Source organism: Mustelus asterias, chromosome 23 (assembly GCF_964213995.1).
Source record: "Mustelus asterias chromosome 23, sMusAst1.hap1.1, whole genome shotgun sequence".
In the NCBI taxonomy this organism is placed as follows: Eukaryota; Metazoa; Chordata; class Chondrichthyes; order Carcharhiniformes; family Triakidae; genus Mustelus; species Mustelus asterias.
The window spans coordinates 40995329-41013076 of NC_135823.1; the positions used below are offsets into that span (position 1 = coordinate 40995329).

Genomic DNA, 17748 nt, shown 5'->3' on the forward strand with positions numbered 1-17748 from the left:
TGAAAGATGATACAGACTGGCAAGGAAAGAGAACCTCGAAGGAAGGATACAAGAAAAAATTCCAAGGTTCACCAAGATGTCAGAACATTGTGGGAGGCAAGCTGTGACACAGACCTAGAGTTCAGACAGCATTGAGCACAGGGCCAAAACAGCAAGCAGCAATGGAGAAGCAGAATCAAATGCAGAAACAATTCCAGGGCTCAGCAGAATCAGGGAATCTACCCTCCCACTCTCAGAACCATTTCCGAATGCGAGAGGCCCATAACAGGCTATAAGTGGGACAACTGAAGAAAGTGTTCACAAGGCACAGAACCTCTTCACAATTACACTAAAAAACCCAGAAAGACCGGATACTACCCTCCTTAATGCTGTAGGAATTATCGCTGATGACCTCATAAGAGGCAGGGGTAGAAGGAACTGAACAAGAGGTTTTAGACTTCAGCGAGATGGTTGAAACAGCTACGGCCTTAATCGCTCAGCACATACCAAGGAATGTTCAGGAAATAAAAGCAAGGCCAGAAATGGGATGAAGAATGTCTTCAAATCTGAGAAGATTGTCTGGAAGGATGGCCAGACTATATTCCTAGTAATACAAGATGATGCCAATATTTTGAACAGCATGGCACCTCACTGTCACTGACTACTTACTAGTCTTCAGAGAGAGATTAGTCATGCTGAGAGCCCTCCAAGTTGATATTCTTCAAAGACTTCACCAAGGACATTTACGAATTGCAAAGTCTTGTGTGAGGACATAGCAATCAGTTTGGTGTCAGGTATTATTTGCTCTATAGAGGAAATGATTTCTAACTGTATTAACTGTGCTGTAATCAGCCAAGAACAAAAGAAACCAGTATTATCTTCTTCCTTTCCACTCAGGCCTATAGCACATGAATTACCAATGCTGCAGCCCAGGGGGAGAGTATGGGCCTGTGACCAACAGGGGGATGGTGCAATCATTTAAAGGGTTAACATTGGAAGCACACACCATGCTGAGATAACAATAATGTCAGATCACATGCCAGAGAAATAAGAGATCTTGCTGTAAACAAACAGCTCTGATTAAAAAGACTGTAGGCTCGAGCAGCACGTTTTGGGACAATTCCCAAACCCTGTCTAAATAGCTAACACATGACAAAACATGATCCACAAAGCAACCACCCGATCTGCATTTGGTCTCACCAATGTAGAGGAGACTGTATTGTGACCAGCGGATACAGTAACCATGATTAAATTGAACAAAGTATATGTAAGTCGCTGCTTCATCTGCAAGGAGTGTTTAGGGCCTTGGGTGGTAATGAGAGCAATCATGGCCTAAAATGTGAACTCTCTTCCTCTCTCCAAAGATGCTGCCAGACCTGCTGGGTATTTGCAGCATTTTCAGTGTTTGTTTTTGCACTATCGATGTAAGTTTGAATGATCACAAGATGGTTATAGATGAGGGAAGCCATTGAACCCTCCCCTCTCATCCATCCAGTGTAGCCCTCCAGCACTATCAATGCAGAACGCAAGTGGTTCTTGTAAGATTTGCAGATTCACTTTATTTAGGAATGTATTCAGTGTGGTGGTTATTGTGAAGAAGCTGCAGGCATCAATCTGAGGTATGGTTTTTATTAAATCTCTGATCCCTTGTACTGCTCTCATATAGTTACAATTTTCCGATCACCAATTACATATTTGCTTTCAAGGCTGGAGGAACTTTTAATTCAGACCTCTTGGTGCAGGGTATAGAAGTAGGTCACTGAATGTGGCAGGCCACCTGACAGCTAAAATACACATGTCCACTTGGCAGGGTGGTCTGACCAGAGTATTTCTCTGTCATCTCTGACAGTTCTGGGCATGATCAATGCCACACATAAGCAATGAATTGAGTTGGAACTTCGGGCAAACAAATCTCCACAACTCACCTTGGTTTTGCTGTTGACAAACAGCTCCATGACATCCTGTCGAACCTGATCATGATTTTTCTCAACAAATTTGTAGACCTATGAGAAATAGAAACAGGAATGAGAAACAGATTTGCTCAGCACCATTGCAAAGCCGGAAGGCATGGGGTAAGGGAAGACCATTCACCGGGCCAAATTCAATTCTCCCAACAAGATATGCTCAATCGATGCTGTCAGGGACTATCCACCCATTCAGTTACATAATCTCCTGACATCAAATTCCTCCTTTCTCACCCACTCTTTCTCATTCTATTTGCATCACAAATCATCTATTTTGTAGAATCATGGAGCAGAATTTAATGCCTTGTCCAGGGGCATCACTGGCAATGCCAGCATTTGTTGCCCCTCCCTGATTGCCCTTGCTTTGCATGGATTGCTCGGCCATTTCAGGGGCATTTAAGTGTCAGCCACATTGCTGTGAGTCTGGAATCAGATGTAGGCCAGACCAGGTAAGGATGGCAGATTTCTTTCCCTGAAGGACATTAGTGAATCAGATGGATTTTTACAACAATCAACAATGGTTTATTGGTCACTATCTGGTTTAAATTCCAGGTTTTATGAACTGAATTTAAATTCCAGCAGCTGCCATGGTGGGATTTGAACCCAGGTCTCCAGAGCATTAGCCTAGGCCTCTGGAGCACAAGTACAGTGAAATTCCCACTATGCAACCATCTCCCCACTGTAATGGGGGAACACTTAATTGGGCAGGAACGTGGCAGGTGAGGACCCTGCTACCATCTCACCTCTCCCCCAATTATATCCTTGTTGCCCTGCTGCTAATTGAGGTCTTTAAGTGGGCATTTAATGCCTATTTGGTGAAGGTTTTACTGGCGATGGAGAGAATGAGATTCCTCATTGTTTGTTGCAAGATTAATTAATTCCTTTCTGCTTGTACATTTGGAAGCATCTTTGTATTCTTACAGGATGGTTAAGGAGCTCCGTAAGCTTCTTGACCAGACATTGACCTCCAGCCTGGGTTAACATCAGTTCCAGGAGCTTGGCTGCTGGACAGGAGTACGAATGTGCTTATTGTTTCTGACAGTGTGGGATTGGTCATCAAGAGGGCAGTTGACTGCTTCATCATTGATGGATGAAGGCCAATTGAGGATTTGGTTACAGCACTCTGCCCATCCTTCCAGAGTTTGGGCTTGTTCTGTGGGAAGTGTTGATCTGTTGGCACTGAGGATTGGTGGTGAACAAGTAGACTCGGATTTGTGGACAGATTTCAGGAGCTTTGTAGAATCTCTTCAAGTCTTTGTGGTTTGCATGAGACTGAAGTTTGTCTCCTTTCTGATTGAGTTAAATGTCTTGCATCTTTCTGAACTTGCACTGGACAGTCGTGCGGATATTTTGTCAGGCATTGTGCTGGAATAGTGATGAGTTGTCATTGAGCTAAATGCTGGAGAGGCAATCTTTCTCTTCCAGTAGTTTTGGGAAGCCTTTTGAAATGATTAGTGCAACATCTGGACCAGGATCTGCTGCCAGAGAGGCAATGCAATTTCAGAAAATGTCAAGGAACTGCTGTGATGATGTTCTCAGTTAGACAACTCCAGGAGACAGTCCAAGAAGCAGAATATGGACCTCTGCACTAAGACCTTTGACACAGTCAACTGTGGAGGGCCTTTAGAAGGTCCTGGAGAAATTAGGCTGAGAAATTCATCACAGTGGTTCAACAGTTCCATGACGGCATGCTTGTGTACGTCGGGGTAATGGTGACACATTCCCAGTTACGAATGGAGCTAAACAGGACTGTGTGCGAGTGCCAACCCTCTTCTGTGTGCTTTTCGCGGCCATGTTCTCAATGCCTTCCATGGTGATGATCCTCTCCAGCTGGTGGGTAAAACCCCTGTCACCTACATTAAATGCTATCCACAGAGTGAGGCAGCACACTGCTTGCTCCATAGTGCTTGTACCAACTGTTTGAAATCCTCCCAAAGTCTCTTACTAACCTAATTTTTTCCACACTTCGTTTCATTTGCAATTTTTATAATTATGCCCTGTGTATTCAGGTCCAAGTTATCAATACATCCCCGAAGCAGCAGAGATCCTGATACCAACTACAGGGATCCCGTCAGACCGAAAAACAATTGTTCAACATGATACTCTGTTTTCTCCCCCAGGTGTTCGTGCTGCCACCTTCTCTTTAACCCCATGATCTTATTCATGGTGGAGCAGGCTTGAGGGGCCATATGGTCTCATCCTGCTGTTGTATAGTGCAGGGGGTTTGTGGCATCAGTTAGTGTCAGGATAGTGTTCTATATGTTAACAGCAAGTCTTTATTAACTGTATGCAAACATAAAGTAAAGGGTACAGTTAAGGAGCTATCTCCATCTGAGGCCTTAATACATCCATAGCCAACACCACACTGACCATAGCACTGGGTCACGTGCATGCCTACATCAATGTATGTGCAGTCCCACATTAACCCTGTATATACCAGACCATACTCAGACAGTTACAGCGTGAATATCATCAGGTTAAATGATTACTGCTGGTTTAATGGTCAGATATTCAGGTATTCTATTTAGACTATTGGTAAGTTTTTATATATTGCATATTGGGGAAATAGAATACGAGTGTTATCAATGTAACTGTTAGTTCTTGATGAAATTTCAGCGTGTTACTATCAGTTACTGGTGGAATTATAGGCCGAAATCTTCCGTCAATCACAGACCCTGAACTTTGAACTCAACAACAGACCCTGAACTTCAAAATCAACGTCAGGAACCGAGCTATAGATAAATACAGTGTGAATTAAGGATGAGGCAAGCGGGTAAAATGAAGAAGGATAATTACTTGATATGTCACTTTCCCAGCATAGTGTTTAATGGTGAATTCAGGCAAAGGCATCTTTGGCTTCGAGTACAGGGGGTTGTTGCCATGGTGATAGTGACATTTTTGCAGGAAGGTGTGGTCAGTTGCCTAGTTTGAAAGAACAGAGAATTGCAGCCACACTGCCAGTTAGTCAAAGGTTCAACAAATGCTACAACATTCCAACAGAAACACATATGAAGAGTTTACAGACTGGTACGCATCGTACCTATTGAATCTCTGATATCCTTGTCTCTAGTTTTTCTGAGGATGCCATGTATTTTTGGTTCAGAGTTGAATTTGTAAATTGCAGGGACCCACTGACTCTCAATGGGGACAGTTCCTGAAGGTGCTGACTCTCACTGGGGACAGTTCATGAAGGTGCTGACTCTCACTGGGGACAGTTCCTGAAGGTGCTGACTCTCACTGGAGTATAGTTCCTGAAGGTGCTGACTCTCACTGGAGTACAGTTCCTGAAGGTGCTGACTCTCACTGGAGTACAGTTCCTGAACGTGCTGACACTCACTGGAGTACAGTTCCTGAAGGTGCTGACACTCACTGGAGTACAGTTCCTGAAGGTGCTGACTCTCACTGGAGTACAGTTCCTGAAGGTGCTGACTCCCACTGGAGTGCAGTACCTGAAGGTGCTGACTCTCACTGGGATACAGTTCCTGAAGGTGCTGACTCTCGCTGGAGTACAGTTCCTGAAGGTGCTGACTCTCACTGAAGTACAGTTCCTGAAGGTGCTGACTCTCACTGGGATGCAGTTCCTGAAGGTGCTGACTCTCACTGGGATACAGTTCCTGAAGGTGCTGACTCTCGCTGGAGTACAGGAATAGAAATTGTGCCCTCTGACTAACCCGGGAACAAAGGTCAATTAGAATGTTGATTTTGGCACTGTTGCTGTGACTAGGTAAATCTGGTGGATATTTTGAACTTCCTTTGAGCAGTATGGATGGAAGGGGCTCACGTCTATAATGGGGAAGAGGGTTATACTTTACATAGAACACAAGAGTAAATATGAGCCAGAGCGAGGGAGAGGTTGAGAAACAGCATGATCTTTAAGATAGTTTAAAGCTGTGTCCCTTTAACAAACTATTCTTTAACAAGCTACTGAACAAGTGGCAAGATTGCCTCTGATCCACATCCCTACAACCTGTGGGAAGGTGCTTTGGTCATCCAGTATCCTAAGAATTCCATGCGGTTTCTGTGAGATAAGATCGAGACAAGCCTGGTTGTCACTGAAGGTGATTTCCTTCCAGTCAATCTGTTCTCTGATATACTCCTCCTGTAAAAGGAAAATGCACAAAGCTAAAATCAGCCAAATCTGAAGAAAATTAACTTGTTCTAACAGAACAAGGCAGATTACTTCCAGATAATGTTTACAATTCCTGTAATTGCTGGAATTTCTAGGAAAGGTTGGTGTGATTGTGTTAGACTACAGGAGTCTCCTCCAGCATCCTTACTCTAATGACCAGTCTGCATGTGTGAGCATAGCTCGTGGCTGTTAAGGCCTGTCACTAAACTCATGTTTACTCACTCACTTTCTAGAGTTGATTAGGCTTCAGGAGTGAGAGCCCTGACTAATTTTCACCTCACTAGGCCAAGGACTCGAAGAGCTCCCAAGCTATTGTAATTGTAGCAGAGATCAACTGGATTAGCACAGTGTGAGAAATTTAACATTTCAAACAGTCATCAATTACATGGCTCAGTGACACTTCGGCGGGACATCTACTCATTGTCTCACGGGGAAGATATGGTGCAGAATTATAGGGCTGTATAGTGTAATGGTACACTAACCCATCATTATATGGTCCCAGGATAGGAATAAGACAGTATGTTAGTTAGCACATCATTACATACTCCAGTGGCAGGCTGGGAGAGTGTGTGAGCATACTATTATGCAGTCCCAGTACAGGACTGGGACAGTATGCTTGTTACACACTATTATACAGTCCCAGTACAGGATCGAGATAGTGTGTTCCACATCATTACACAGACCCAGTACAGGACCGGGAGAGGGTGTTACATGCCATTATACAGCCCCAGTACAGGACTGGGAGAGGGTGTTACATGCCATTAGACAGCCCCAGTACAGGACCAGGAGAAGGTGTTATACAACATTATACAGAGCCAGTATAGAACCAGAAGAGGGTATTACATGCCATTATACAGCCCCAGTACAGGACTGGGAGAGTGTGTTACACACCATTACACACCATTACACAGACCCTGTACAGGACTGGGAGAGTGCGTTACATGCCATTACACAGATTCAGTACAGGACCAGGAGAAGGTGTTACACACCATTACACAGGCCCAGTACAGGACTAGAAGAGTGTGTTACACACCACTATACAATCTCAGTACAGGACCAGGACAGTATGTTACACACCATTATACAGTCCAGTGCAGGACAGGGACAGTGTATGTTTGCATGTTATTACAATGTCTTGGGGAAGGATTAGGACAGTATTTTGGCACATCATTATCTGGTGCTTTGGCTCAGTCTCTCATTACAGAAAAAGCGGGAGATAGAATTCAGTAAATTTGGAACTCCACCCGCCTGAATTGTGAAATGAACCGAAACACTCAGCAGATCAAGTCAACCGTAGAGAGGAAAAAAGCTAACTTTTAATTTCAATAATCTTCCATTGGTACTCACTGACACAGTGAAAAAAATAATAGAGATCTTAATGTCAAATAAAATTAAAAACAAAACCTTAAATCTCTTACCTGCTCCAATTTGAAGATGATCTTATTGAAGAAGTATTGCAGGTACTCATTAGCATAATTAATGCATAGCTGTTCAAAACTGTTAACACTTAAATCCTGTAAGTGAAGTAAAATAATTAGTGTAGAATGTGGAGTTAGAGATGTCAGACTGTATACAGTGTGTATATAGCAAACATGGGCTGCAGAGATTTAAGGATAGTTAGAGTTTTATTCAAAACCTCCCTAAAATGTGATTTTGGATCTCATCATTCTGTGTTTTGCCACCCCATCTACTCTCTCTCCTTTGTATCTTTCAGTTCCTCTAACAGGCAGATGTAATGTGGAGTTGCTCATGGAGGGTTGATGAGGATGGGGGAGACAGGAGGAGAGGCAAATTAATGAATTAATTTGGAAAAGATTTGTATGAGATCTGTTCAAATCAAAGTCTTTTTGTGGTTTGGTCAACGAAAAATGTGTGGAAAAATGTTTGCACCTTTTCCCCGTGTCTGTGTGGGTTCCTCCCACATTCCAAAGATGCGCAGGTTAGGCTGATCGGTCATGCTCAATTGCCCCTTAGTGTCCCAAGATGTGTAGGTTAGGGGAATTAGCAGGGTAACTACATAGGGCCATGGGGATAAGGCCTGGGTGGGTTGCTCTGTTGGAGAGTCAGTGCAGACTTGATGGGCCGAATGGCCTCTTTCTGCACTATAGGGATTCTATGATCTAACATGTGAATACAAAACCTAAACCTTGACTCTTTTTTGGGGGGGAGGAATTTAGACCACAATGATATTCTATCCACTACAGCCCTGCTTTACAAATCCCACAAATGGCCAAGGGTCCTGACACAAGCCAAGGGCCCTGCAATGGCCAAGAGCCCTGCAATGGCCAAAGGTCCTGCAATGGCCAAGGGTCCTGCAACAGCCAAAGATCCTGCAATGGCCAAGGGTCCTGCAGTGGCCAAGGGTCCTGACACAGGCCAAAGGTCTTGCAATGTCAGGATGTGGCTGCTGAGAGTTTTGTTTTTATAAAACCCTGAAGGAGAAAGGATATTTTTAATATCAGTTGGCCTGATTAAGGATTTGCCACTTCCCCAAGCTCCCTTTCTTGAGTACTTAACATACCTCAAATCCATAAATATCTAAAATGGCTATGGACAAGGATTCTGTCTTGGGAGAAACCAACTTGTTTATCCTATCAGTGAGCCAAGTGAAGAGCAGGGAGTAAAGGATCTTGGCAACGGCATCTCTGCAAGAAAAGAACAAGAGTGATTACATCAATAATCTTGGTCCATGGATTCACTACCAACTGGAAAAACTCTTGCCAAGCTGTTCTTGATAACATCATCCACAAACATGCATCTGAGGGCATCCAGATCTAACCCCCACTAGTTCTATCCCGTTATCAGTTCTATCCCGTTATCAGTTCTATCCCGTTATCAGTTCTATCCCGTTACCAGTTCTATCCCGTTACCAGTTCTATCCCATTACCAGTTCTATCCCGTTACCAGTTCTATCCCGTTACCAGTTCTATCCCGTTACCAGTTCTATCCCATTACCAGTTCTATCCTGTTATCAGTTCTATCCTGTTATCAGTTCTATCCTGTTACAGTTCTATCCCGTTACCAGTTCTATCCCGTTACCAGTTCTGTCTCGTTACAGTTCTATCTTGTTACCAGTTCTATCCCATTACCAGTCCTGTCCCGTTACCAGTTCTGTCCCGTTACCAGTTCTGTCCCGTTACCAGTTCTATCCCATTACCAGTTCTATCCCGTTACCAGTTCTATCCCGTTACAGTTCTATCCCGTTACCAGTTCTATCCCGTTACAGTTCTATCCCGTTACCAGTTCTATCCCGTTACAGTTCTATCCCGTTACCAGTTCTATCCCGTTACCAGTTCTGTCCCGTTACCAGTTCTGTCCCGTTACCAGTTCTCTCAATTCTCCACTGCTTCTGATTGGTCATGTTGCTTGTCTGACACCCAGGATTGGAATTGTTCCCACCAGTTAAGTATTGGATATACCCTGAAGTCCATTACCCCATTACCAATTCCAATTCCCTCCCGAACTATGGTCTCAGGGTGAATCAGAATGTTCGGAATATCAGCACCTAATTCAACCCCTGAACCGAGCTTCTGACCCCATATCCTCTCCACTATCAAGGCTATTTCCTGTCTGCAACCCAAATCTCTTTGTGACTTTCAGATTCAATCTAATGGCTGGCCTCCCATCTTCTATAAGCTTCATCCAATATGCTGCCATCTGTGTCCTATCTGGTACTAAATCCAGCTCACTTATCAACGTACTGCATTAACTTCCATTCTATAGAGGAGTAGGAGTAATGCCATTCAACCTTTCGCGTCTGCTCTGCCAATCAATAAGATCATGGTGAGATCACCACAAGTTCAGTCTCTGAATTTGTTAAAAGCAGAGATTGACAGATTTTTAAATACCAGTGGAGTAAAAGGATGTGGGGATAATGCGGGAAAAAGTGGAAGATCAGTTTGATCATATTGAATAGCAGAGTGGGCTCAATGGGCTAAATAGCCTGTTCCTGCTCCTATGGTGGGACAGATCGTAGCTTCAGCTCCACTTTCCTGCCTGGCCCCCCATACCCCTTCATTCACCTCATAAATCAAAAACTCCCCCAGTGCTCAAAGCTAAAATGTTCATTCGCAGTTTTGAATTGCCCGTAGCCTTGAACCTGTGACCTTCGCTGCATGTCCACATGTCCACCAGTCCCTGAAATTACTTACACATTCTTCCAGTTACCCATCATTAGCTCACTGGTGGGAGCCTGGAGGAACTAACTGGAGAAGTGCGACGAGAGTTTCCAATCGCATACATCTAATCGTCCCCAAGTTCATATCTTCCGTCTTGTATGTATCCAGTAGACCAGGGACTGGAATTGTACAGGGGTTGTGCTAGTCTCTGGCTATCTCCCAGTGCAATTCTGATTGTCTCACATCGGAATAACAGCAAGAGTCTGGTGGAACTCCATGGAATTCCAGCCTCTGTACCTCCGCGTCTCCAATAAACCACCCAACACCATCACCTCTCCCGAGGCAGTGAGTAAATCTTTCTCAAGGTGAAACAAAGCAAACTTTGCCTGTGGGAGACGAATGAGCAGGTGCCCTGGTCAAAGTCTGCTGAATGGACAGAGTGTACACATGGTATTCACAGAGAGGCAGTGTATTTCTCTAAATGTAAAATAGTCAACAAAATATCAGCTGACATATTCTCTCCATTTTTCTACTTCAACACTGATCTGTCATCAATTTAATCTCCAATCATCTTCCTGCTTCACCCAGTGTGGTGCGGCATCGCAAGTTGTGAAATCCCCCCTCACCCATAACCATTGCCTCATCACAGGAAGCAATTCGCCTCAATGACACTCAGCCTGGCACATTCTAATTGATCAACATCACAGAAAGTGAGTCATTAACCATATCCATACCTGGCATCGACTGCACTTTCCACAGTTAGAGGGGTGAAAATCTTCTCCCTCATGGTTTCCTGTGGGCATAAAAAACCAAAACATAAGCTCCCGAGAAATCCAAGGGCAGGGATTTTCCAGTTCCTCCCTCCTGCAGCGAGACGAGGAAAGTCCCACACAAAGTGAACAGGCCTTCGGCTGCTTTATCAGATGTTCTGTCCTGCCAGCGACACTTCCGGCTGTGGGCTGGGCCAGAACATTCCCGCCAATGTCATGAACAGTGTGTTAATGTGCAAATTCTTTGTACGTTAAAATGTATCACACATTCCTCAGCTCAGACAATGTCATGATCAAACAATCTGGCAACAAAAGTCCCTGACAGAGCAGCACTCCCTCAGTACCGCACCTCCCACGGTGCAGCATTCCCTCAGTATCACACCTCCCACAGAGCAGCACTCTCTCAGTGCCGCACCTCCCACAATGCAGCACTCCCTGAGTGCCACACCTCCCACAATGCAGCACTCCCTCAGTACCGCACCTCCTACAGTGCAGCACTCCCTTGGTACCGCACCTCCTACAGTGCAGCACCCCCTCGGTACCGCAGCTCCCACAATGCAGTACTCCCTCAGTGCCGCACCTCCCACAGAGAAGCACTCCCTCAGGTCCACACCTCCCACAGTGCAGCAATCTTTTGGTACCGCACCTCCTACAGTGCAGCACCCCCTCAGTACCGCACCTCCCACAGTGCAGCAATCTTTTGGTACCGCACCTCCTACAGTGCAGCACTCCTTCAGTACCGCACCTCCCACAGTGCAGCACCCCCTTGGTACCGCAGCTCCCACAGTGCAGCACTCCCTCAGTACTGCACCTCCCACAGTGCAGCACTCCTTCAGTACCGCACCTCCCACAGTGCAGCACCCCCTTGGTACCGCAGCTCCCACAGTGCAGCACTCCCTCAGTACTGCACCTCCCACAGTGCAGCAATCTCTTGGTACTGCACTGAATGTTGGGGTGTTCCTCAGGCTTTCCCATTCTTGATCATTAAACACCTCAAGAATTACCCAAGGTATGGGTCTGGTGCTATAATTCCAGGTTAGGATGCTATCCAGGCTCCCCATCAATGTTATTCCCATCTTTTTGCCTGGGTTTGGCGGTTCGTTTCAATGGTGAAAGGCTACACTATTTTTCAGAGGAAATCTGATTTTCCTCCACATTCCCAAATCCACTCCATTGTTATCTGCCGGTGTTTGCAGGAGGGTAATATTTCCTATGTGCAACACACACCCATCCCTGCCGATGTTGGGCTCCCCTATATAAGAGGGGAATGATTTAACTAACACCACTCCCCCACACCTCCCGCGCTCCCCCCCCCCCCCCACCCCATTTTCATTGGAGTCTGTTTCTGACTCCAATAAGCAAGCGTCTTCAATGTCTGGTCTGTTTTGCTGCATCAGACACTGCCAGCAAGTAAGCTTCATGTCTGGCAGGGAGTGGATAGTGGAAGGAGGGTTCCCTTAAAGGGACACCCCTCTCCCCCGCATTAGAACTGCAGAAAGTTCAGAGAGATTGGTGACTTTAACACACCTCCTGAGCATTAACAAAAGCATTTTTAACATCCGCAGTCTACAATGGGAATAGCCCCATCCCATCTGTGGTGCGTACAGGCACCGTTGGAACAGCAGCAGCCTAAAGTGGCTTGCTCACCCCCTGCATCTCTCCAAAGCAGGGAGGCAAGGGAATAGTGTACAATGCTGAGGAACTACCCATCTGCGCGGCTGTACAGAAACAGGGCCAATTACCCTGAAATAATCCAAAGGCAATGTTGGAGGAGGATGTTTCTGTCCTGGAGGTTGCGTTTGAGCTTTGCATCCTTTTGCGAGAAGACCTTTAGCCAGGAGGAAGCCAGAGCCACGCTCCCTCAGTAGCCTTTAAGGTGATAGTGGTCCTAAATGTCTTTGCAGCTGGTTCTTTCCAAAGTTCTGCATCTGATTTCTGCGGGATTTCACAGTCCACAGCACACAGATGCAGCTAACCAAAACCTTTTTTGTCAGGGCGGGTGACTTCAGGGTCAGCTCACACAGCGCAACTGTATCTCTTCCACCAAAACTGTATTTAGGCTGGAGGGTTATAGGTCACCCCCAGCAAGCATATCATGCCTTCCTTCAGATGATGTGTTGACGTTGCACCATTTGATGTCCTTTTAGCACAGGAGGAACCCACTTCTGCCTCGGACATGCTCCGACCCCAGATGCGAGCCAGAATCCAATCTCGGCTCACAAACTGCACCCACAATCTGCCTCTTCCCGAAATGAAAGAAAATAGTGGGTGAAGATGGGCAGGGTTCGTGGGTGCTGTTTTGTGAGCCATGATATGGCATTTCACGGCCCAGAGACAAATATTTGGTTCCAAGAGTCATAAATTTGTGGGTTCAAGCCCCACTCTCCATTTGGGCACATTATCTAGGCTAATCCCGCAGAGTGCTGCACTGTCAGAGGTGTCATTTTGTCGATGAGGCATTAGACCATTAGATCCCTCAACCAACACCGAAAACAGATACTTTTATCTCATTGACTGTGAAGCAATTCTGCACATCCTGAAGTTACGAAAGCTATAATGCAAGTTCTTTCTTTCAACACCACAGCAACTAGTGTGTAGATAAAACTTTTAGGAGGTGACATTTTTGTTAAAGCAGATCATAAAAAATGCTTGGAGAGTTTTGGAGATTGTGATGTGAAATTTGTATTAGGGAAACCAAAGTGAAGAGGCGTTGCCAAGGAAACCAGGCATCGTGGGCCAAGTGGGCAATAAGGTTTTGCACTGCAGAAGTGTAAGGGAATGGGTAGACAGTCTCTCAGAGAGGTAAGCGGGGTGGGGGGAAGGTGTGGTCAGTTGTTTTGAATACTGTGGGCAGAGTGTTATCAGTGAAAGGGAGTAGTTGGATGAGAGTTGTTGATTTGAGCAGAGCAGCTGGGTGCTCTACACTGTTCTCAGACTGTCACAGCACAAAGCGCGCAATGCTGAACACACGGAGATCTTCCATTCTAAAGCTGCCTCTGTATCTTTTGCAATTTCAGCAGATGTGATGCTCGTGCCGATATGAATTCCCCTCTGGTTTGGCGCTACTGCATTGTATATCTTTGTGGTACTATGAATCTGACACTGCCCGAGAAACACAGCTTCTCTGCTCAGAGAGACGGTTTCCACGTGGAGGCTGACTGTTAAAGGCTTCGTTATGAGGTTGCATCAACTGCAGCTTCAGTGAACTGAACTTACTGTCACTTTGTATGTGATGGACTTCTGCAGCCCCTCAGGAGAGATCTGTAACAGCTCTGCCACCACTCGGATCTCACGAGCACTTACCACCGAGGCAATCTCCTGTGAGTCAGTCTGTAACATTTAAGTATGTGAGATATCAATGAGACACATTCCAGGCATTCTTTAACCGCCAGCAATCCTGGTTGAAATATATTAGATTTGAACAATAAGGTCCATGCGGGAAGAATGTACCAACATTCCTACTGACAAGTCACATCAGCAGAGATGACAATCAAATCTGGATTTGGGGGTTTATCACAAAATAATAATGCAATAATAATAATAATCAAATATTTCTCTCCAATGAGATGTAATCCTTCCAAGGATATATTATTCTATTTGTAAAGCTTCAAAACTTCTTAATTAGATTGGATGTAACATACATTTGTTATTCAGTCTATAAACCAGCACAGTGGTTAGCACTGCTGCCTCACAGTGCCAGGGACCCAGGTTCAATTCCAGCTTCAGGTCACTGTCTGTGCGAAGTTTGCACATTCTCCCGGTGTCTGCATGGGTTTCCTCCTGATGCTCCGGTTTCCTCCCATAGTCCAAAGATGTGCGGGTTAGGTTGATTGGCCACGCTAAATTGCCCCCTAGTGTCAGGGGGATTAGTAGGGCAAATATGTGGGGTTACGGGGATAGGGTCTGGGTGGATTGTTGTTGGTGCAGGCTTGATGGGCCGAATGGCCTCCTTCTACATTCAATGCAAAACCCCTCAATTAAATTACAGCTTGCATCTCACTCCTCCATCTCCATTATTCTGTTTATAAACCAACATTAAGTTTTTGATTCGATCCCAGTGTGTAACTCAGCTCAGGAATCCATTTGTCGTGGTACATTTCCCAGCTCTGTTGCTCCCAAGGAGCCTGAGCAGATAAAGGTCAGATACAAAACCAAAGCTCCCAGTACCCCGACCTGCACCAACAGGCCAACTCTCACACATTGACAGCCAAGATCGCAAGATCACTGAACCACCATCTCGAAGAAGGAGAAAAGGGTGTCTGGGCATAATTGTGATGACCAAATCACAAAGCCAGATGACCTGGTCATTATCAGAGTGCTGTTTGTGCGACTGACTGTCCCATTTTCTACATTACAACAGCAACTAATCTTGAAAAGTACTTCGCTGACTGTAAAGTGTCTTGTAGTCATGAAAAGTGCTTTATAAATGCAAGCTTTTCTCTCTTTCCAAAGGCCATCGGTCTGAAACATTAGCCCTGCCTTTCTCTCTCCATGATGCTCCCTGGCCTGCTGAATATTTCCAGTACTTTCTGTTGTTATCTCGGTATAAGAGTTTAAAAATCAAACCTCATATTTCTCAAAGTAGACATTCCCGAGGTGAAGGACTGAAGAAAGAATGCGGAAGATGCTGTTCTGTTCATCTGGGCTAAAACTCAGCACCTCCATTGAGCTGAGCAGCCTGAGGAAATCCTCAGCATCATCCTTCCCAGGAATTTCACAGTTTCCACCCTGAAAAAAACAAACATCGTCTCAATTCTATTTTTCAAATCAGTCTGAGTGAACGCGGTTCTCACCATGATTGATACCACTGTGCAGTCAATCAAATTCACTCTATGTACGCTGGACACGGCAAAGATTATGTCAACTGTCAACATCCTAACTGTAGTGCACTCGAACTAACCATAAGCCAAGACACTCCAACCTCGCTACAATGCTGGCATCTACCCAACAATAGGTAAAACGTGTCCGATCCTCAACAAGCAGGATAAATATAACTAGCCAAATCATACCCTTGGAACCTCCATCAAATCACCAACAAAGTGGTAGTAGAAGTCATCAAGAGTGCCATCAATAGCATGTATGACACAAGGAAATCTTGCAAAACTGAGGTCAACAGGGTCAAAGAAAAATCCTTTAGCTGCTGGAAGCATAAGTGGAACACAGGGAGATGTTCAAACTTGCTGGAAAGGCCAAATATCACAACTTAGGATACCACTATCAGAGATCCACAAGGCCCAGTCCTCTACGCTGTTTTAGTGATTTACCTTCCATTATAAGACCAGGACTACAGTTCCTTTGACTATGAGACAGCATGTTCCAATCAAAGCAGGACTTGGAAAACATCCAGATTTGGGCTGGCAAGTGGCAGCAGACAATCCATAAAAGTACCAGAGAATGACCATCCCCAAAAAAGGGAAGGCCCAGAAATCTCCACCCTCAATCAATTCACCATTGATGAATTTCCCACCATCAATATCTTGGCCAATTGACCAGAATCTTCACTCCTCCAGCCAGACAAATACAAGAGCAGGTCAGAGGCTATAGTCTGCAATGATTGGTTCACCTCTTGATTCCCTTGCTAAGTCTACACAGCTCAGTCAAACATGGTTCCTTGCATTCGTTCTTGGGATGTGAGTCGCCGGCAACACCATCAGTTTTTGCCTATCCTTTATTGCCCTTGAGTAAGTGGTGGTGAACCACTTGCTTGAACCGCTGTAGTGCATGTGAGATAGGTACACACACATAGGAGGGAGATCCAGGATTTTGACTCACTGACAGTCAGGGACTGGCAATATAATTCCATGATGTGGAGATGCCGGCGTTGGATTGGGGTAAACACAGTAGGAAGTCTAACAACACCAGGTTAAAGTCCAACAGATTTATTTGGTAGCAAAAGCCACTTTTGCTACCAAATAAACCTATTGGACTTTAACCTGGTGTTGTTAGACTTCTTACAATATAATTCCATATCAGGAGAACATATAACTTTGAGTGTAACTTTCAGATGCTGGTGTTCCCATATATCTGCTGCTCTTGTTTTTCTGGTCAGTAAAGGTCATGGGTTTGGTAGGTGCTGTCAACAGAACCTTGGCACATTACTGCAGTGCATCCTGAAGATGGTACACATTGCTGCCACTGCACCAGCAGTGGAGGGAATGAATGTTTGAGGTTGGGGTATCGATCAAGCACGCTGCTTTGTCCTGAGCGACTCACTAATTGCCTGGATATCGGTATTACTGCAAAAGTACTCAAGAAGCTCAACACATTCAGGGCAACAATGTTCTCTTGTTTGATATCCCTACCACTGGACTCAATCTCCATCTGCTCCCCCACTGGTGCAACTTTTACAATCTACAAGATGCATCGCAGCAACTCCAAGGTCACTTCACCCGCACCACATTCTCATGATCTCTACCAGCGAGAAGCACAAGGGCAGGAGTGTCTTGGGCAAGGTCATCACCTCAAGTTACACACCATCTCTTGGACATGTTCTATCATTCATTGTTACTGTGTTAGCATCCTGAAATTTTCTACTGAACGCTATTGTACAATGCTTTCAATACACTGACTGCAGTGGTCCAAGGCAAAGGCACACCACCAACATGTCAGCCCAACTAGGAATGGACAATAAATGTGATCATGACAGCATTTCCCACACGGCAAGAACAAACAAAGAAAAACTAATTGAGACCAATGAGGATTGAACCACAAAACCGTTCTCATTGTCGTGGCTTACTCCTACATCAGGTGACACCTTTAGTCACTGAGGAATGAGTGAAGGTTATATC

General features: G+C 45.1%; 1 protein-coding gene across 1 annotated transcript in view; it reads right to left on the bottom strand.

Moving 5' to 3' along the window:
* The window catches only part of myo15aa (myosin XVAa), a 149174-nt gene that overhangs the window by 110460 nt on the left and 20966 nt on the right, over positions 1–17748 (bottom strand). The window contains 8 exon segments of the mRNA XM_078239875.1: positions 1905–1982; positions 4740–4865; positions 5911–6042; positions 7491–7586; positions 8594–8717; positions 10925–10983; positions 14177–14290; positions 15527–15688. Of these exon segments, the coding sequence (XP_078096001.1) occupies positions 1905–1982; positions 4740–4865; positions 5911–6042; positions 7491–7586; positions 8594–8717; positions 10925–10983; positions 14177–14290; positions 15527–15688 (891 nt within the window).